Consider the following 23,038-nt stretch of genomic DNA (forward strand, 5'->3'; position numbering starts at 1 on the left):
AGCATTTTAATTTTTAACAATACTGATTGAACTGACTGAAATTCTTTAATAGAGTGCATGTTGTACTTAGAATTTCATGTATTAGAAATACAGTTGTACTTATGACTGTTGTTTTACTGAAGGCACAGGATTTGATGAGGAGTCAGCAGTACTTGGTGCAGGACGAGAGTTTGCACTAATGAAAACAGCAAATGGAAAGGTAAGTTATTTATTTTGTTTTAAATATTAACTTTTTCTCATTGAAGAGAAGGTACAAATTGTTACATATTCAGTTTACACATTTTAAATAATTTTATAGTTTTTTACATGGTAAAATTTTCATGTTGAAAATAATATGAAAGAGTTGTGACATTTAAGACCTAAAAATTTATAACCTTTAAAAGTTATATTTTGAAAGTATTTAATTGTGGATTTCTATAAATTTTGAATTAGTGTAAGCTTGTATTTTATATTCATTCTAATAAATGAGAAATCAGAAGTTTCTAAAAGATATTCAGAACTAATAAAATATGTAATTAAGATATAATTTAAGCTTATTTAATTAATGTATAGATTGTACAGCTTAGCCTATATAGATTGATATATCTTTTTTGCCTAATAAGTGTAAATGTAAACAGAAATTAACATAACTTAAGTGAATTCTGAAAAAATTATCAGGCATATATTTACATGTAGCTTTTTATAAGTTTAAAAAGTGAATAACAGATTTTATGAATTTTTTCTCCGAGTATACTCATAGAAAAATAAATATGAAAATTATAAATATCCAGAATACATATGAAAAAATAAGCTTGAGTTGGTCAATTTCTATCTCCCTCAGATCATGAAATTTAAATAGCATAAAAAGAACAGTCAACTACCTTAGACATGAACTCTGGTGCCCCTAATTTGACAACTTCCCCTTGGTGGAGAAGCCTGGCAACAGTCACAAGAAGGAGAAACAGCTATCAGGATGAGACCTGATAGGCTGTGATAATATGGGGGGGGGGGAAGTTCTCTTCTATCAGGATGAGACCTGATAGGCTGTGATCATATTAGGGTGGGGGGAAGAGGTCCTCTTCTGTCAGAGGTCTAGGGGAGGAGAATAGGGCAGAAAGCGAGCGGGAGGGATACAAGTGAGGGGATAACACTCAGGATGTAATCTGAAGAAATTATTTTTAAAATGTCAAGTTTTGTTTTGTTTTGTTTTTTACCTTTCACTAAAATATGGAAACTTTTACATTCTTTCTTGGAGTACCACTCTGTAAGGCAGTCTAAATTCTGTTTTTCTTTTTCTTTTTTTCTTCTTTTGACATGTAAGATATATTACACTGGCAAATATCAGAGTCTTGGCATCAAACAAGGTGGTCCTTCAGCAGGAAAATGGGTTGAGTTACCAATCACCAAATCTCCAAAGATAGTGCACTTCTCTGTTGGACACGATGGCTCGCATGCTCTTTTAGTAGCGGAGGATGGAAGTGTGTTCTTTACAGGATCTGCAAGCAAAGGAGAAGATGGAGAGTCCAGTAAGTCCATTGAGAGTTGGTGCTCGGCAGCACGTTTGTATGTCATGTCCAGTAGATGATGAGCCAAGGAGAGGGGCCTGTTTCACTCTGTGGTTCATATGGATGAATTTCCATCTTTATGGGTACATGACTACTCAAATCAGAGTAGATGGTTGGTGGATTTTTTCCTTTTCATTTATTTCTTCTAGTAGATTTCTTAAAAAACCCAAAACTTGGCAAAACTGTGTATTTCAAAATGAAAATAAACCTTATGTAACTTTGTTTATAAGTATTAGCTATAGGTTACTGTTCATGAAATTATTTTTCTATGAGGAAATCATTTGCTCAGCAATGAAAAAATAAATGATTTGGTCTAAATTTATGTTTAGATTGTTCTTTAAAGCATAATTTTCCTCTATGCTTTTTTGAAGCATTTTTTTTTGAAGTATGTGCATAATGGAAAGTTATGTGTAAATAGAAGTTACTTTGGGAAAAGCCGGAGTATGTGACCATCTCCTAGAAACTTGAATATTTAGACACACGCGTTTGGACATACGCATAAGTGTCAAGTCAAGTAAAAGGCATAATGATGGTATTTTAAGCTGCAGTATAACAAGATGTTTTGGTGATATTTTAAGCTGTAGTATAACAAGATGTTTTTATTCTGAGAGCATGCAAGAAATTAATTAACCAAATGAACAGCTAGTTGATGTTTCCCATGTTTGGCTTATTTCAAGGGTAGAAAATATGGCTTTTTAAATCATATTTCTATTTATTTGTTCTTTTTCATACGTGTATCATCTTTATAATCATGTTGACTTGTTATAGCTACTTAATATCTATTATAGGAATGAAAAGCTTTGTTACAGAATATAATATGAGAATGCAAACTAATTATAATGAGAGATAAAAAGGAGGTGATGTAAGTGTGCGCGTGTGAGCTGGGTGGTCTGTGTGTTTGTGTTAGTTGTGTGAATATTATAAAAGTTAATCAAGAGATTGAGTCTCTCAGAAGTCTGTTGGAAACTAATGTTTCTTACTGGGAAATCACTATGCTACAAAAAAGGAAGATCTGTCAATGATAGTCTAAATATTAATTGACTACTTAAGGCTAGCAAGTTCCTGATTTTAATCAGCATGGCGGTAAACCCAGGCATTTCCGTGACTTAATAAAGTGTATCAAAGAGGTAAAGGATATGTTCCTTTTCTTTGGTTTTATGTACAAATTATTCTTATTGTTGACACATAGATACCTTACACTCATTTTATTTGTCTTTTTAGCTAAGAGCAGACGGCAGTCAAAACCCTATAAACCTAAAAAGATTATTAAGATGGAAGGGAAGATTGTGGTGTACACAGCCTGCAATAACGGAAGCAGTTCTGTTATTTCTAAAGATGGAGAACTGTACATGTTTGGAAAAGATGCTATTTATTCTGATAGTTCAAGTAAGTTAAAAATTAACAATCATTTTACTTTTATGCAAAAAAGCTTCCACTATGAATTACTAGATGTAACAAAGATGTGTCTAGAAATTAACATCATAACGTGTGTTCTCTACATAGTTGACACTTTCTTCCAAATGTGAAACTTTGGGGAAGAAATTTTTCATTGTATTTTGTCCGTAGAAGAGTTGACATTCATTTCACACAAAGCTGGTCATGAACTTGGTGAGGACATTATTATTTCCATTAGTTACTTTGTCTTCCCACCAAAAGCTCATGTAATAGGTCTTTGGGATAATGGTAGTCATTATCAGGAGACAGTTTTTAAAACAAGGCTGATTTAAAATCATTGAATTATCTGTTTCTCCACTTAGACAATGGGGTAAAATTATTTCCCTTGCTAATGACTGTATTCTGTAATGCCTGTTACACAGACTCAAGAATTACTTACAAGCCTATCAGGTGCCGGATTAAAATCCCAAAAGTTAAGGAGGTGGATATGAGGGATAGAAGTAGCTAGATCATTTTATATGTATAAGCTTTATATATTCAGTGCTATGGACAAAGTCAGGTTTGTTACTAACTTTTTGTGGGATAAAGTTTGCTTACAGAGTTTTCTTTTTGTTCCCTCCTTCCTTAAAGAGAGGCTGAATGACATTATCTGCTTCATAATTTTTTATAAGTCTATAAGAAATCACACTTAAGAAATGCTCTACACAGAGCCTAGAATGTGCAAGAGCTTAGCAAATGATCATCTAGTAATCAAACTTTGTTCTGTTAGATATAGATTATACATATGTTCACGTGCTACTTTAAACAATTACCTTAATTTTTGGAAATGAAATTTTTGGTATAGTCTAGAAGACTAACTCTTTAGTTTTTACTCTTATGACTACTTAAAAAGGCTAAGCATGCATTTGTAATTTTAAAATTATTGCAAAAATAAGTAATAAGGCTAGCACATTGATAGGAAGAGCATATTGAAAGTAATATGAGTGAGGTTGAGGAGTGGATTGTGAAAGAAAGTATTAGAGGTTCAAAAATATTGTGAGTCCTGGTGAGACAGCTCAGTGTGCAAAGGCGCTTGCTGTTAAGGTCACCAACCTGAGTCAGTCCTTAGGACTCGGGTGTAAGGAGAACCAGCGCCCACAAGTTCTCTTCTGATCTACACATGTGCATCACAGAAACACTCAAATGCACGCACAGGAAGTAAATTAATAAACAGATTTAACAATGAAAACTACTATTTTTAAAAATCATGCAGATTTTCTAAAAGTAATATTGTTTCATTATACAAGTATTTTACTATTTTTCTGCTGAGTTTTTCTTCATTAATATATTTATTTGTTCGTTTTATATTCTAATCTCAACTCCATCATTCCCTCCTCTCCTCCCAGTCCCACTCACTTCCCCCAAACCCTCCCCTCTCCCCCCCATAACCCCCACCCCCCATCTCTCAACCACCACCATGCCAGCCATGGCACATCAAGCCACGTCAGAACTGCCTCTTTCCCTGAGGCAAAGACAAGGAAGCCCTCCTAGGGAAACTGGATCCAGAGGGAGGCAACAGAGCCCGAGTCAGAAAAAACTCCTGCTCCAGTTGTTAGGGGACCCACTTGAGGACCAAGCAGCCCATCAGCTTCATATGTGTAGGGGGCCTAGGACCAGTCTGTGTCTATTCTTTGGTTGGTGGTTCAGTCTCTCTGAGCCCCCATGGGCTAGGCTAGTTGGCTATTGTACATCTTGTGGTGTCCTTGATCCCTCCAGCACTCTTACTCCTTCCCCTCTTTCACCAGACTCCCTGAGTTCCACCTAATGTTTGGCTGTGGGTCTCTGCATCTGTTTTCATTATCTGCTGGATGAGGGTCTCTGCATTTGTTTCCATCAGTTGCTGGATGAAGCCTCTCAGATGACATTTGTGTTAGGTTCCTGTCTGCAGGGTTAGCAGAGTATCATTAATAGTGTCAGGGGTTGGGTCTCTTCCATGGCTGGGTCTCAACTTGGGTGAGGCATTGGTTCACCATTCCCTCCACATCTGTTCCATCTTTTCTCCCTGCACATCTTGTAGGCAGGACTAATTTTGGGTCAAGGGTTTTGTGGGTGGGTTGGTGTCCAAGTCACTCCGTTGAAAGTCCTGCCTGGCTACAGCATGTGGATACTTCAGCCCCAGTATCCCCTATTGCTAAGAGTCTCAGCTAGGGTCACCCCATATTTTCTCAGGAGCCTCCCTGATCCCAAGTCGCCCACTTGTCCCAGAGAAGCACCAATACCAATTTCCTTTCTCCTAGCTTTCTCACCCCCACTCCCTGTCCCCTCTCCACCCCCTCTCTCCCAGTTCCCTCTCCCTTCACTTCTCATGTCTGTGATGTCTATTTTATTTACTATCCTTAGTGGGATTCAGCATCTTCCCTTGTACCCCTCTTGTTACTTAGCTTCTTTGGGCCTATGGCTTGCAGCATTGTTGTCCTATAGTGTATGCTAATATCCACTTATGACTACATACCATGTGTGTCCTTCTGGGTCTGGGTCACCTCACTCAGGATGGTCTTTTCTAGTTCCATCCGTTTTCCAGCAAATTTCATGATGTCCTTGTTTTTAATAGCTGATTAGTATTCCATTGTGTAAATGTATCACAGTTTTATTATCTATTTTTTGGTTGAGGGACATCTGGGTTGTTTCCAGATTCTGGCTATTATGAATAAAGCTGCTATGAACATAGTTGAGCTAATGTCTTTGTTGTATGGTGGAGCATCTTTTGGGTATATGCCCAGGAGTGGTGTAGCTGTGTCTTGAGGTAGAGCTATTCCCAGTTTTCTGAGAAAGCACAAGACACAAAGTGGTTGTGTGTAAGTTTAAGCTGGTAAGCTTCCTCAGTCTTTGTGCTGGTAGTTGTAATTTGAAAGCTGCTGGCTCTTCTGAGTACTGTTCAAAGGTATTGACACTTGGAGCAGGCAGGCGGGAGAAGTTATCTAGAAATAATGTCACAGCAAATATTTGTCCCAGTCTTTTGGGTGACTGTTCAGGCAGCAAACTGTCTCTGCCATTTTTTCATTTTGGAAGCGGCTAACTTGTACTTCCTGTCTACTCAGATAATTAATTTTATTCTTTCTCAAGTCTCCAATGGGGTTGAAAACCAGATTGTTTAGTTTTACAATTAAGCTTAGTTATTTAGGGGTTAAGATGTTTTTAGGTCTAGATAGATGTTTTAAGTTGTTAGAGATGAGATATGATAGATTTTGATTTATAATCACAATTTTAGATGCACCAAGATAGGAAAGATGTTTTCTTCAAGGTTGCCAAATACAAATAGCCAAAGCACTAAGAATGTAACATTAATATAATTCCTGATTGTTTTGTGCTTCTTCTTGCTGTAGGCAGTTTATTATATATATGTGTGTGTAATAATATAATTGTATATGTAAAAAAAAAAGAAAAAGAAATTGGCAAACCTAGAAAAAATGTAATTTTTTGAAACTGCATTCAATGCTTTCTTAAATTGGTGATAACCTACCAGTAGTGTGGTCACTTGTTTCCCATTTTGGTGAATTATTTTGCCTAAGAAGTTAACTTCTGCATTAAAGTTGTTCTTCTAGTTGTTTTTTTTTTTATTAATTTTGTATCTTTTTTCTAGGTTTAGTATCTGATTTGAAAGGCCATTTCGTAACTCAGGTAGCAATGGGCAAAGCTCACACTTGTGTTTTGATGAAGAATGGAGAAGTTTGGACATTTGGTGTGAATAATAAAGGACAATGTGGACGAGACACTGGTGCTATGAACCAAGGAGGGAAAGGTAGGGGTTAACTTTGTGGATACTAAGATCTATGTCTTTTGTTTTTGTTTTTGTTTTTTAATTAGCTTTTAGAACATAGTGACAAATCTTATTTTTTTCAAAAATGAATGAGTAGGGCTGAAGAAATGTGTTAGCTTTCAGAGCTCCTTGTCTTCTTTCAGAGGACCAGGCTCTGTCCATGCAGTTGTGCGGTGGCTCACACCATCTATGACTCCATTTCCAGAGGTGTGATGCCCTGTACATATATGTACATACATATACATGCAGGCAGAATTCATCTATAGAACAGTTAAAAACAGTTTGTGATTTCTTGTAAATTTAGAAAACCTCTACATTTTTATTTGATAATAACTATTGGTAAATCTATCACTGCAAAAATAAAATATGCTTTACATTTTTACTTTTGAGCAAGTAGTATTCTTACCTGTTTAATATTTTAAAATCTGCATAAATTAATACTACTTCTTTGATTTAATGGTTTTTAAATATTTTTGATGACTGAAATGTTCATGGAAAGCAGATTTTTTTAGAAATGGCTATCAGCTTCAGTTTTGACAACTTTTTGGCAGTAGGCTGTCAACAAATATTACTGTCCTTGTTCAATCGTGTGTGATTTGGTAGCTCTGATGCTTCTTATTCCCTGGGCCTTTGTTAAGGAAAGGTGGAATTGTAGCTACCTTTCTTCATAGTGTCTGTTCCCTCAGTTCTTAGGCTGTGGAAAGGAAGGGATGTTTTATCCTCAGCTTCCCCACAGTTGTAGTCTTTATCCTTGTTTTGAGTGGTATGTTTAGTTAATTCTTGCTTCCAGTTTTTACTTTGAGCTATTACCAGCATTGCCTGTGTTCTTTCGTTCATTTTCTGACTGGCTTCAGTTTTTTTTTTTTTCAATCAATGGGAGAAGATACACTCATACCATTCAAACCAAGCATTGGACTATGATGAAACTGCAGTCATTTGACGTTTAAAACTTTCAGTTTGTTAATCAAAGCACTTGCATCTCCTTTGGGGTCTGTTTCACAGTATATTCAAATTGGTCTCAGGAACCAGTTTTGTCAGGGAGTGGGGTGTGTGTGTGTGTGTGTGTGTGTGTGTGTGTGTGTGTGTGTGTGTGTGTGTGTAGTTAGTTTTTTGTTTTGTTTTGACAGGGTTTCTCTGAATTGCTGTGGCTGTCCTGGACTCACTTTGTTGACCAGGCTGTCCTGAACTCACAGAGATCCTCCTCCTCTGCCTCCACCTCCTTGAGTGCTGGGATTGCAGGCACGTGCTACCTACCGTGCCCAGCTAGATTTTTGTTTTTGTTTGTTTTTAAAAAGATGGCCCGTTAGTGTTTTAAAATAAATAAAGAATTGGGTCTTTTTTTCAATTATGAAATGTGAATTAGGATCTATTTGTATTTTATTGAATATACAGATTAATTTGAGGATAATAGTTATAATACTGTTGACTTTTAAATAATAATTTTTGTACAATTCAGTAAAGTAAGTGCTTGAAACATTTCAGCTGTCATTAACTAGGCTCTCTTAGACTTCCATCAGGATTGCTTTATTCTAGCGCTAGACAAATTTATCTGGTGCTTGATTGTCTGATTTTTCATCTTGTCCATTGATTACAACTAGCCTTTAACTGCTTAGCCTCCTTTGCATCCCTGAGCCAATTTCTTGATTAAACATAAATACATAATCACTTTGATTACAGTGTTTCATGTATATTTTTAAGTTGGAAATATCTGTTTTCAGATGTGGAAATAAACTACATAAAATTATAAATTGATCTGTTAACAGGATTTGGAGTTGAAAACATGGCAACAGCCATGGACGAAGACCTGGAGGAAGAGTTAGATGAAAAAGATGAGAAGTCCATGATGTGCCCTCCAGGCATGCACAAGTGGAAGCTGGAGCAGTGCATGGTGTGCACAGTGTGTGGAGACTGCACGGGCTATGGGGCCAGCTGTGTTAGCAGCGGGCGTCCTGACAGAGTTCCTGGAGGGTAAGACAAGACTTCCTGCCAAGAAAAGAATATAAGCACACTCCCTGTTGTTTTCAAATTGTCACACTGTGTTTTATGTGCGTATGTATGGGAGTGGTAGTGTCTAGGGCTCAAACACAGGGTTCAGACTAATGCCAGGTAAGTGCTCTACCACTCAACTATGCACTCGGCCCTAAACTTAAAATACTTATAGTGAGCTTCTACTATATTGAGTTCAAATTTAGTGTCATCTTTATGCTTGTCTTCCCTTCATTTGATTCACTGAAGCCATTATTTAAAACTGTCATTTTTTAAACAAAGTCTAGGGCTTTATTTGGTTTTTTTCCCTAGGTTTTTCTTTTTTAATGACAAATGTTTACTGATCTTTTCTTTGTAGAATTGTCAAGTATAAAGGATGCTTGAATAGAAATACATATTTTCTATCTAAAGTTGTATCATGCCTATGTGTGTTTCTGCCTATCTATCAATCATCTCTGTCTGTCTGTCTGTCTGTCTGTCTGTCTGTCTGTTTGTCTGTCTGTCTATCTATCTTCTTACAGACTCTTGCTTTAAGGGTTTGCCTTTGTTAGTTTTTTGTGAACTTGATACAAACCTATACATACCAGGAAAAGTGCTTCTTAATTGAGAAAGCTCTTCTGTAAGATTGGTCTGTAGATATTTCTGTGGGGTACTGTATTGAGTAATGATTGATGTGGTAGGCTCCAGTCTTGTTGTTTATGGTGCCACGCCTTGGCAGGTGGTCCTGGTAATGTATAACATAGCAGCCTGTGTAAGCCATGAAGAGTAAGCCAGTAAGCAGCACTCCTCCATGGGCTCTGCATCAGTTCCTGCCTCCAGATTCGGGCCCTGACTCCCGTTCATGATGGACAATGATGTGGAAGTGTGAACTGAAACAAATCTTTTCATCTCCAAGCTGGTTTTGGTTGTGGTATTTTGTCACAGCAATAGAAACTCCGACTAAGGCAGGGTTCTATATGATTGTTCATTCAAAGATAGCATATAAATTCTATCAAATAATAAGAATATTCTGGAATTTTGGAAGAATTTCAAATATAATTTTTATAGGCAATATAACAATTAAGGGGATGTCTTTTATAAGATAGGATTTCTGATAATTGGCTGATGTCAGGCAGGAGAGGAAATTTTGTTAAGAAAAGCTTATTCTTCTCCGTTCACTATCATACTTTGTATCTGCACTACTTTGACTACCCAAAGGATACCATACAAGTGAAACATATGGTCTTCTTTTCACTTAGTAACATGTATGTCCTCAGCTTTCATCTATGTTGTAGTCCATGTCATATTTCTTTCCTTCAGAAGAAATTAAATGTATATATGTATTCTCACCCTTTTGTCTACTGATGGAAAGCAGTTGTCTCACATCTCAGCCATCATGAATAGTGCTGCTGTGCATGTAGGGAGACAGATAGCTCTTGCAGATTGTTTGGAGTTCTTTTGCCTGTGCCTCTAGTAGTGGGGTTGCTGGGCCATGGTAGTTCTAGTGTTAACCCTTCAGGAACTTCTCATTGTGCTTTCTGTAGCAACTTCCACCTTATATTTTCATTAGCAGTGCATGAATTCTCCAGTTTCTCTACGGTTTCTCTACTTTTGTCTTGTTTGTTTGGATTTTATGCACCCTGAAATGTGTGCAGTGGCTCCTGTGTAGTTTTAATTTGAGTTTCTATAATGAGTAGTGATCTTAAGCATCTTCTCATTGGTTTCTTAGCCAGTTTTAGCTCTGTGGAGAACTATCAATTCAAGTGCTTCACTAAGTTTTGAATTGGACTTTTTTTTCATTCACTTTTGTAGTTGTCAGTGTATTCTAAATATTAATCCCTTGTGAGATACAGGATTTGAAGTAAATTGTGTCTATGAGCTGCTGTTTTTTGATATAAAAATATTTTGAAATTTTGTGTAGTCCAACTTATTTATTTTTGTGTTGTCTTCTGGTTTCGGTGAGATATCTTAAAAAAAATACTAAATTCTAGAAATTATTGTCATACATAACATTGATGCATCATGAATTGTTTACTTCTAGAAAAAAAAGCTTAACATTTATTGTGTATATTGTGGATGTGCACATGCCATGTTGCACAATTGGAGGTCAGAGCATGAATTGAAGGAGTCACTTCTTTCTTACCGTCTATAGGGATCCAACTTAGGCCCTCAGGCTTGCAGCAACTACCTTTATGTGTTGCCCCTAGGTCTTCCAGTTATATTTTTTTCCCTTGAGTTAATTTTTATGTATGGTAAATGGCATTAGGTAACAATCTAACGTTATTGTGTTACATGTGGATATCCTGTCTTCCAATACCTTTTTCTGAAAAACACTGTCTTTTCCCAATTAGTGGTCTTGACATCCTTGTCAAAAAGTCAATTGAATATCACCACGAGTGTTTGTTTCTGGGCTCTCTGTTCTACTTTTTTGGCCTATAAGTCTATCTTTTTACTAGCATCACTCATGTTTCAGATTACTGTAACCTTATATGTTTTGAAATCACAATGCTTTTTTAATCAGAATTATTTGACTGTTTAAGAATTTCTTAATTTTATAAAATGACTTCTATTTCTATAAGAAGTATCATTAGGATTTTAATAGGAATCATTGAATCTGTGGGTTTCATTGGGTGGTGCTTACATCTTAACAGTATTAAATCTTTTAATCCTTTAACTTGGGATGTATTTTCATTTATCTCTTTTAACTTTTTTCCAACAGTGCTTGGTTTTCATTGCTTAAGTCTTTAACCTCATTAGTTAAGTTAATTACTCAATTTTTATTCTTTCTGATAGTATTGTCAATATAGTTTTTGTTTGATTTTTCTTTACAGTCAGTGTTAAGAAATGTAGCTGTCATTCATGTTACTTTGTATCCTGTTGACTCCATGAATTCCTTTATTAGCTGTACCATTTCTTTTAGAGTTTCGGAGTGTCTGTATGATATATTTAGCAGTCTGTTCTTCCCTCCTGATATCTCTGGCCAAGCCTTGCTGTGTTTGTACTGAATAGAATTAATCAAATGGGAGCCCTTGTTTTATTTCTAATTTTAGAAGAAAAGCCTTCCATCTTTCATTGATTGTAATGCTTATTGTATGCTTCACTTGTGACTTTGAATATGTTGAAGTAGTTTTCTTCTGTTCTTGGTTTCCTTAAATTATGAAATCAGTTTGAATTTTGTTAAATGTTTATTTATATAGTTTGAGAAAAGTATACATTTTCCCCTTTCATGTTCTTAGTGTGGTATATTACTACATTATTTTTTTAATACTACATTCAGGGATGAATTTCACTTTCTCATGGTATATTATCTTCTTAATGTAGTGTTTAATTTGGTTTGTTAGTATTTAGTCAGATGTTTTGCCTCACTTTTTGTGAAGACTATCGGTCTGTAGAGTGTTTTGTTTACTTGTTCTAATGTCAACATATATCAATGTAATTTAGAATGAGTCAGTAAGAAATCTCTATTTTTCAGCCTTTTAGAGAAATCCAAGAAGGACCAATGTTATAAATGATATTTTAAAAATGGTTTCAAAGTAGAATTCCATAGGATACCTTACATCACATTCATTACTGTAAAGTACATGATATTCCCGATTGTCAGTGATATTTGTTTTTCAAACCTCCCAGTTTCGCAGGCTACCACATTGTTTCAACTGCTGCCAGAAGAATTTTGTTTTTGTCCCTTTGCAAAATCTATGCTATCATGACAGGGCTATTAAAAGTTTTAAAGGATCAATGTGTGAATAATTAAAGCTATGATTTCTGTGTGTATGAAGAGTGTTACCAAGAAGTTACGTATTCATTACATCTTGGTCAGCTTCGGGGAGTATTTTGGTGTTTATTTTGTGATAAACACCTGTTACATGGTTTTCAGTTTGTATGAAAGTGACAAAGAAGCATCGGAGGATTAGGTAGTTAGATGCAGTGAAAAGAGATAAATGGGACATGATGCTATTTCAAGTATGAGGAGGGAGAGACATATATGATGCTGATAAAGCTGCCTTAGTACTGAAGGCTGCCAACACTCCCCTTGGCTTCACTGGAGACAGAGTGGTGCGTGCTTGCTAGCCACCAGCCCAACCTGACACTTAGTGCTAAAACTTAGCGTCTACTGAGAAAACTTGTGGGAGAATGTGCATTAATAGTTAATTGTACATTAGAATCTATTTGGATTTTATATAGAAATATATTGGTTGTACTCAGTAGAATAATAACAAATTTTCTTTTAATTATTTTATAAAAATTTATACTTTTCTTTGAAACTAATACCAGAGACTGGAAAGATGGTTATAGAAAAGAATATTAAAATATTAAAGGATTCAGTCAAGCCTGTGTTTTCTTTGTTTGCTTCCACCTAGGATCTGTGGCTGTGGCTCAGGAGAATCTGGCTGTGCTGTGTGTGGGTGTTGCAAGGCATGTGCAAGAGAGTTGGACGGTCAGGAGGCCAGGCAAAGGGGAATTCTTGACGCAGTGAAAGAAATGATACCTTTAGACCTCCTTTTAGGTAATTTATTTTATTATGTTGAATATCTTGCCCTCAATCAATAATTCTAATAGTTTAAGTACTTTCTATCAAATAGATGTCAAAAATTAAGGTAATGGGTAATAAATGCAGTGCTGCTTTTGGTAGCTAATATGACCATGGTGGATATTCCTTTTTCCCTTTTATGATAAGGATTTGTTTTGTTTTGTTTTGTTTTTCAAGACATGTTTCTCTGTATAGCCTTGACTGTCGTAGAATTCCCTCTCTAGACCATTCTAACCTCGAACTCAGAGATCTGCCTGCCTCTGCTTTCTGAGTGCTGAGATTAAAGGTGTGCACCACCCTGCCTGACTCATATGATAAGAATCCTTACAGTAGACATTTGAGTTTACATTGTTTTTTTCTAGCTTTTACTTCACAGGTATAGCTATGATATACTTATGTTATATAACATATGCTATTTTTACTGTTTTGGCTAATTATCCAGCTGTCCCTGTACCTGGGGTTAATATTGAAGAGCATCTTCAGTTACGGCAAGAAGAAAAACGACAACGTGTCATCAGAAGACACAGATTAGAAGATGGAAGAGGTAAGATACAGCTACCAGGAAAAAGTATAGGGAAACTTTCACACCCTAACTGAGACAGCTGAGCAATTTACAGAGTGCCCTCATTTTGTATGAAATAGTAAAGTTCATACCATCCCAGTAGCAAGTAAAGTTACATGAACATATTTACAGCATTCATAATTGTGCTAGTAATACTACATTTAATTCAGTAGAGTGCTTACCAACCAAAATAAGATGTGTGCTGTGTGGCTCAGTATGATGGCTCATGCCTGTAATTTCAGCACACCAATTCCAAGCTTGTCTGCAGTTAGGATGTTAAAAGGAAAAGGGGAAATTGATTGTGTCGTTGCAGAACATAAATATTGTTAGTAATGACAATTGCAGAGTATAAAAAGCAATCATTTCGACTCATCTATATTTGACCTTGGACCAGAATTTAGTTTAACCTAGGCTTTTCATTTCTGTTTTCTCAGTCAGTCATGATCGTTGTCATTTGATGTAATGTCATTTTGCTTTCCTGCAGTCCAGTATGTCATTGTGCCTTTTTGTGTCATTTTTTCTGTTTCTTTTCTTTGTTCCTTTTTTTTTTTAAACAAAAAGATTATTTATATACAAAAAAATGAATTGAATGTCATGTTTATTTGCAAAGACGGGTATATTGCTTATATTATTTCCTTACTATTTAGGACAGTTTCTTAGTCTGAAAATATGATTAATACTTGTTGTATATAAATGTCATTTTAATATGTATGCATAAGGCAGAAATAAATATTACTAAAATCTTCTTCAGTAGAATCTTTTCTTTGTATAATTATAACAAGTTGTTAAAAGTCTGATTTTATTGTTATGTTTAGCAAATTCTTACTTAGAAGAATTTATTGACATTACATATCTTTTATACCTCTTAGAAAGTACAGGATATTTGATAGAGCAGTAAACCTATTACCATATCTTTATGCTTTTAATAACTCATGATAGCCTGTTACCATCACTGTTCATTTTTTCATAGCAATTTTTAATGAAATACAATAAGTAATAAAGTAGTGTACCTGAAAAACCTATTAAACTTTTGGAATGTACAGATTATTGTTTATAGAAGCATAAGCAGCGTTGACTGGTGTCATGAGTGCTTGCCACTTCAGCTCCATGCACATAAAGTCATTGCCGTAAAAATATCTTACAAGGTTAATGAATGTGCTGTCCCTATTTACATTTCATACATCTTTGGGAAATTTGCACATTCTGTTTTAGGTCTCTAACATGCTAATTTATTTCTTCCTTGATAATGGTATTTTTTTGATTAAGGTTATCTCTACTACTCATTTTTATTCTTTGAAAAAGTAGATTGGGTCATATAAATTGATTACAAACCCGAACAATTTTATAGAACTTATCCCAAGCAGAGCGTTCATTACTGCAGTGGGTCTCAAAGGGACCACTAATCAGAAGGCCCACCCTGTCCTACTGAGTCTGAAACTTGGCTATTAGGGTCTAGAAATATTTTTAAACAAGATTTTCAGGGGGATTCTGCTGATGCCAAACGGGTAAGCCAAGTATTTCAGCTTCGTGGTTCATCGTAATTTTCTGTCATCGCTCTTCAGCTGAGGGCTTTAGTGTTCTTCTTGGGCACTGTGCTGGAGAAGCTTGCTGCTTTCTCTTTTCCCACACAAGCACAGTAATTTTAGTGTTCCAGCTCCCACTCTTGTTCATTAGTGATGCATTTATACCCATGTTTGTACTTAAAGGGCTTAGTTATTTTATTCTCATAGTATTTTAAGTCTGTCTTAGTTGTTTGCAAGTTGATCAACTTTTCACCACTTAGCTCTACATTAAAGCCTCTTTAGTCAACCTTAGGCCTAGTGATATAATTTAACTGCTGTGTATGTGACAGAAGCTGTTCGATAGTGCTATCACGCTCAGTGTCACCTCAGCTGGATAATAAATTTATACTGATAACCTAGCTGTACTACTGTACAGATAAGATGTTGGGAATTTAACCTCCCTGAACCTCAGTTTTCTTACCTTCAATGTGGTAACAGCAGTGCTTATCTAAGAATGTTAGTGTATATCAGCTATAAATAAATGTTGAGTTGTGATACTTTCATAGCTCTGGCCTGCACATAATTGCTTTTCTTACAGAATTTTGATTCTAATTATAAAACATTGATTCTGATAAAGAAAAATACCCCACTGTTTATCAAGAATAAAATAGATTTGGTTTTAATACATAAAAATCTGCTTAGTCACAAATTAGAACATAAAAAGTAAATTTATTACATGCTATAATTCCAAAGTAGGCAAGTTGTTATTGCTATTGTTACGACTCTAAAGCCGTTGCTTGATTGATTTGATACATGAAATACATTACTTAAATTCCAATGCCACACAGAAGTCTTTTGAAATTAAAATATATGAAACATTTAGAAAGTGTCAGTTAAAATATGTATAGCTCTTCATGCAAACATACAAACAAAAGAGTTTATGTTTTATTAACTAGTTGTTCCTTCAAATGCAGGCCAAAAGGCAGTGTCTTTGCTGGCTGGTTGAAAACAATTCAGGGATTCCTGACTACCTGTAGAATAGAGGTTGATTCTACCAAACATTGTACGTTTGTTTTAAGCCAGAGCACACTCCCAACTGCTGGAATCTATGTCAGGCACACAGGCTACTTCTTATGACTGTAGATACTGTTTTCTGTTTTTGGCTCTATGGGTATTTAATGACTGAACAATTTTCTTAACATGGTCAAATTTTCTAAGTCTTTAAACTGGAATAGCTTCCTTTTCATCTTTCTTGACGCACACATGTTCTGAGACCTTTTGACTTTTCATCAAGACACATATTTCTTTTATCACACTTATTTTAATATAATACAGTTGTTTTCTTCTCTATTTTCCTAGTGTGGTCCTATGCCTATATAATTATATCCATGGTACCTAGTATATGCCACTTAAGCAATAACCAAATGTTTTGTGAATAAATGAATGCTAAAGCTCTATACCTGAGAAAAGCTATTTCAGTACTAAAGTACAAAGCTGTTTTGGAGCTTTATGTTTCTATGCATGATTGCCTCTCTACTGTCTGTGTTTATACATCAAAGATATTTGAAAGATTGAATTTAGTAAGAAGTGCATTAATGAATTAATAGCTAAAATTATCTCCATCAGACTCCCAAGTCAGAAAAGAGTAATATAACTTGCTATGTTATAATAAGTTGTTGTTATTTTAATATTCTTTTTCATAGGTGGAAAATACTTTAGAGTAATTTATGCAGATTTAATAAATCAAATCATTGTAATGTATAATGAGGAAATAAGATATTTTATTCACATTTGAAATACATATTTTGGTTCCTTTTAGAAATAGAGCTCAATTTATATAAATTTACTGCATTGCAGGGAAGTAATACTTATATCTATCTCCTAGCGTTAAATTTTTATGTTTCTATTTATAATTAATCACAGAAAATATTTTTTCTGCCTTTTTAAAATACTGGTTGTCTCATCCTTTTGTTGTATCTAGGAATATAATCAAAATGCTTTATTTATTTGTTTTCTGTTTACCAAAGAATACTGTATATTTAAATGGTTTGTAAATTTTATTATGATTCTAGTTTCAATTTTTCCATTATTAGAAAAATTAATTAAAATGAAGACCAGCCAGAGTATGAAAAATGCTTTATTAAAAATGCTCATCACTTATGTATCTTCATAATTCTTTTTTCAAATGCTAGCGAATTAACTCTCAAATTTAGAGTATTTTAAACTTTGGCTTTGTTAAAGTTGATAAAACTCAAGATTATTGTTCTTATGTCCTTAAAATGTTGCTCCTGAACATTTAATTTTTATAATGTTTTCACAGTATGTAGAAATGTTGGTAACAATTTGCCCTTGATTTAATAAAAAGGTGATGTATATCTGAAATATGTGGGATATCTTGTTATTGATTAACTTAAAATCTGTTGTATTCCATTATTTTAAAAGGAAACAAACTTATTTTCATTTAATGTATGTTTACTAATCTTTAATATATGGCATTGAACAATATTTTTAAGATTATTGTTGTAGATCTTCTGTATTATCTACTTGAGGCTATTAGTAAGTGCCCAGTGTTTCTAAGAATAAAAGATTGGAGATTTATTTTATACGCTGGACTTAAGATAGTAATGTGTCTGATTGTGAATAGGTAATTAATTGGTTGGGGAATTGGGAAAAGTGAAATGTCCAAAACAGTTAAAAATAAATTTCTTCATGTATTTTAGCTTTAATTATTTTTGTTCATTATAGTGTTTTCATTTTGTGAGCTTTTCTATGCACATACAAAATGTTTCTCCTCAGGCCCCCTTGTATTTGCTGGTCCTATTTTTATGAACCACCGAGAACAGGCTCTAGCCAGACTCAGATCCCATCCAGCTCAGCTAAAGCATAAACGGGACAAGCACAAAGGTATTTGGTCTTCCTTACCACCTAGGTGGGATGCTCTCCCAATTTCTTCCACTCATTTGAATTTTGTCTCTGGGAAAATGCACAAAACTGACTCTCTGCTTTGCTTCTGTGGTGTATAGCCTGAGGAGAAAGGACACGCTCAAGTGCTACTGTCTTTGTGGTTGTGGTTCTTCTTGCTCTCCTTGTTGCTGTGAACAGCAGCAAGGAGTGTGGCTTACAGTGTATCTTTCCCACTTGGTTTTCTATTTCATAGACTTTAAAAGGGTAAAAAGTATCATGTCTTCTTCTTTTTGTCCTTTATCATTTGCTTTTTGATTATCACAGTGTAGCATTTTAATCTTTTTAAATGCTGTTAATATGGTTTAGCATTAACAAAATTATTAAATATAATATGTAAATAATGTTAAAACTGCCATTGCATTTTCTGCTCTTTTAATGTTAACAATGTACAAAAATATACAAATGCTTGCTGTCTGAGGGCCAAGCAGAAGTAGATGTCAGTAGACAGTCAAGCACATAGAAGTGTGGTAGATTTCAAGAGAGGTCAGAGTTGTAACCAGAGAGACTAGGCATCCCCTTCTGCATCATTTACCTCTTCAGCAGAGTCTGGGATAAGTTTAATAATCCCAAGTATGCTTATGCTTGTTTTTAACAACCAATTATAGCTTGGCTAACATTAGGAAATAACGTAATGCACACACTTTTAATTTATATGTAAATTTTATCTTGAATCCTAACATGTGAAATAGGCACTCTTCATTGGCTAATCCAACTTATTTTTGCTGTTTTCTAAAATGCCCAAGGTAGGGCTGAAGGCACGTGGAAGTTTTGAAAATACATTCTGTATAGACAAGTTAGTCTACTTCCTGTATTTCTTGCTTTTGTTTTTGTTTTTTTGCTGAGAGACTTTAATCCATCAAATGACTTTCATATGTGACCTCATAGTAGTGCCAGCTTTATTACTTGTCCATCTCGGCTTTTCATTTTGCCACTCAGAGCTAAAACAAAACAAAGTAGACACAGGGAGTTCAAACATTATATATGTTAATATATATTACAAAATGCATAATGTATAATAGAAATACAAGTGTTTTAAGTGTAATATTATTTGTTATAATAGAATTTGTGTATGTTTCATTTACTGGATAATCACACAATTCATGTATATGTAAATCTGTATGGTACTATTTAGAATAAGTTATGTAAATTATATTTGCTATTTGCCAGAATCTGTGCTATCATACTCCACTTTTATTACAGATATTCTTAATCTCTTCTCTCTGTAGATATATGACAGTGAATTCTTCTAAGACTTTACCTGTAGTAGAACAAAATATTCAAATTTCATTGTATACATTAAAACCTTAGTATGTTATGGATAAACCATACCTCTTTTGTTGTTGTTGTTGTTGTTGTCTTGAGTATAGTATTAAATGAAAACCCGTGTTTCAGATTTAAATCATTCTTTTTCTCATGTTGTAGACTTAGTAGTTGTAGAAACTCTTCAGCAGAAATCTAGTCTTAATCCCTTTTGTGTGCCAGTAGGTTATTCTGTATAGAGCTGCAACAGTGTTTGAGACAGATATGAAATTACAGAACCAGGTTTGTTTGTTCATGTATATATTACTTCTTGGTTGCATAGTGAGGCAGGTTCATGTGCCTACTCCCAGGATGAGTACAGTGTGAAGTTATGGGATGGTGCCCTGTGTGTGTGGAATGTTAAGCTGCTCCTCAGCCCTCACGATAACTGGCTCTTTGTCCGCTGTCGCCCGCCTTTATTCTCTCTCTGTTGACTGCACTTCCTATGCTTTGCTGTACTTTAATGTTTTTCCTTTCTACACATAAAAAAAGACTATTTTGGCCTTTAATTATCACTGAGTCCACTGTGCTAGGTGGTATCTTCTGACTTAAATATAATTATGTTGCTGGTTCAGGTGTAGGATGACAAGTTACAGTTTTTGTCCTGTGGCCTATTAGGGGTTCAAAGACTAGATTTATTAGCAATGTGCTTCTTAAAATGGAAAGCTAGAGAGCTTCTGGCCAAGTGGAAGGAGTTCAGAGATGCTCATAGGATGAGAGTTTTTCATTACAAAAACTCGACTGTATAAGACTGAGTATAATTCTGTATAACATAAGCAGATTACGATCAGAAAATAGATTTCTAAAAGGATTCCTAGATTAACATTTTCTCCAGCTACTTATCAAAGTCAGAGAAATTTTGATATGTCATACATAGTTATGAACATCTGAATTATATAAGAAATAGTCTTGGAATCTACTTTAGAGCGACTTCTGTGACATTCTGAAGAAACGCTGCTCAGTACCTTAGGGTGTTTTCAACTATTTCTGTTTGGGAGTGCTAGAGTATCGTGGAAAGATGACCTTTACTAGCGTTCAGTTTTTATCCTAAGTCGTTTACCCAGACTACTCAGGTGTCCATAAATTTGTTAGTCTCCTTAGAATCTGTGTCTTTATTTTCTAATTTTTATTTTATGTACATTCGTGTTCTACGCGTGTGTGTGTGTGTGTGTGTGTGTGTGTGTGTGTGTGTGTGTGTGAGAGAGAGAGAGAGAGAGAGAGAGAGAGAGAGAGAGAGAGAGAGAGAGAGAGAGATACCCCTGGAACTGGAGTTACAGACAGTTGTGAGTTGCCATGTGGGTGCTGGGTATTGAACCCAGGCTCTTTGGAAGAGCAGCTAGTGCTCTTAGCCACTGAGCCAACTCTCCAGCCCCTGTGTCTTTATTTTTACAGTACAAATAATTTGCAACCTGCATTGCCATAAAGATTATATTTAAAAAATGTGACACGTATGAATAATCTTTGCATGTAGAAATCTCCCATGAATGCTAGCCTTAACACTTTTGGCATCACTCTTTTCTTTCTGTTTTTAAATTCTATTGAATGTACAAGACTTGCAATTTTATTAAATAATTTACTTTTACTAAAGATTTAAGAAATCAATATTCAATAATTGAAAAATTATATGAGCCTTATTTATATTTAAATTCTAAATTAGTTCTACCATATGACTTTGGAATGGTTTTGTAACCTTTTACAGTTCAGTAAAATGGTAGAAGAATACTTGTGCCCTTGGACTGCTGTGTTGGTTAAAGCAAACAGCCATAAGCAGCAATGGTGAATGCTGATCCAATGCTTTCCATGTATTACCTTGCTTAATCCTCCAAAGAATTCCGTGAAGTGTGCACCACTGTTGTTCTTTTGTAAATGGGAAAGCGGATCCAGAAGGTCACTGTCTAGTTGTTGCACCACTAGCTGGGATTGTAACGCAACCACTCACCCACTGTGGCAATGACAGTGTCAGTGTTGGGCTCAAGTCAGGTACCACTGGTCTCAAGGCACTAGTTGTGTTCTGTGATCACTTTTATGTTTGAATGGCTGTGGTTAGCTGAAAAACACATGGTGTACGTAAAAAATTAAACTTCAAGTTTATGCTTCTTTAGATGCTAAGTCTTTTTTCCTTCTACACAAATATGTTCACAGAAGATAAAACGCAGTATTTTAATTACATTATCTGCCAAGTTTCCATAGTGTTAGTATCAGATGATAAATACCTGTGAACATCAATTGTGTGTGTGTGTGTGTGTGTGTGTGTGTGTGTGTGTGTGTGTGTGTTATACACAGGACACTTGTAAGACTATGTGGAGTTTCTTTTTGTAACACAAAATGAAATCCTTTAGCTTCTCATTAATCCTTTTATGAGTAATGAGCTTGAACATACTTGACATTGCTGAATATCACTTGCTGATTCTTGATTTGGATTGCATTTTGGATGTTTATTACATACTGCTCCCCTTCCCGCCCCCCCCACCAAATTCTAAATTATTATATCATATTTTTATATCAATACACAGATATAATGTGTTTTTTAAAAGTCTGTAAGTGACTAAGACTCACCTCGTTTTTCTTACTAATACTACACAATTTTTAATAATTAAAGTATGGATTTAAATATAGGAGACTTGCATGCACTCTCAACTCTCCTAGTAGAATTTTGGTACGAAATAAGATCTGTCATTCTTTTATTCATATCAACCTTATTTAGTCAATTACTAGGTCTTTAAATTTTTCTCTTCTGATGTTAGACATCTTTTGTGGGATTTGTATCTGTGTTAGCCTTCAACTCATGGGAAGAATGTTAAAGTCAAGGTAAAATTTCTAAGTAGACAAAAATATGTTCATATAAAGTGAAATAATATTTAAAATGTTTTATTTTGTATCGTAAAAATCATGTGAAAATGACTATTTTGATTTTAAATCACACTTGTTTTTAGTAATTATATATATTATTTACCAGTTATGAGACTTTTTAAAAGTTTCTTTTCCCCTAGTATTTGATTTAAATAACCTTGGAAAATATATATTCCTTTTTGTGTGAGACCTTGTATGAATTCCACTATCTTCCAAGATGAGAGAGAAGCCTTTAAACAAAAAATATATTTCATTTGGACTGAAATGAAATGTTGGAACTTTTATTTAATTTTATTTTTCTTTGATTTAACAGTCAAACCCACATTAGAAAACATAGCAAAAGAGGTATTATTTGTTATCCTGTTATAGTAAAACCTCTCACTAATTCAGGTGTAGTATTTGTGATATTTTTGAATAAAAATTTCAAAGTAATTTCTTCCTCTGAATTTTCAGGGTCATACTTTTAAGGGGAAACCTGTCTAAAATCACTAGCTTTTCAAACCAAGGGCTCAAGAAATGAAGGATTCCTTCAACGTGCCTTCAACCTCTGGGTCCAGCTGTTAATTCTAGTATGTTAAAGGACTTTCATGTTTATGGTACATTTTAATCTAATATTGGCCTATTTTAAAGTCT

The 23,038-nt window shown here is 34.8% G+C and overlaps 1 protein-coding gene across 13 annotated transcripts in view; it reads left to right on the forward strand.

Moving 5' to 3' along the window:
* Window positions 1-23,038, forward strand: part of MYCBP2 (MYC binding protein 2) — a 230,898-nt gene that overhangs the window by 59,852 nt on the left and 148,008 nt on the right. For 12 of the 13 annotated variants that reach the window (XM_084767812.1, XM_084767815.1, XM_084767818.1 and 9 more), the window contains exons 11-18: window positions 123-199; window positions 1,301-1,505; window positions 2,766-2,930; window positions 6,559-6,717; window positions 8,499-8,703; window positions 13,059-13,204; window positions 13,671-13,772; window positions 18,089-18,196. In XM_084767812.1, coding sequence (XP_084623938.1) covers window positions 123-199; window positions 1,301-1,505; window positions 2,766-2,930; window positions 6,559-6,717; window positions 8,499-8,703; window positions 13,059-13,204; window positions 13,671-13,772; window positions 18,089-18,196 — 1,167 coding nt within the window. The remainder of the gene's footprint in view (window positions 1-122; window positions 200-1,300; window positions 1,506-2,765; window positions 2,931-6,558; window positions 6,718-8,498; window positions 8,704-13,058; window positions 13,205-13,670; window positions 13,773-18,088; window positions 18,197-23,038) is intronic. The other variant, XM_084767817.1, reaches the window with a different exon arrangement.

Source organism: Acomys minous, assembly GCF_964271855.1.
Source record: "Acomys minous genome assembly, chromosome: 18".
NCBI classification, from domain to species: domain Eukaryota; kingdom Metazoa; phylum Chordata; class Mammalia; order Rodentia; family Muridae; genus Acomys; species Acomys minous.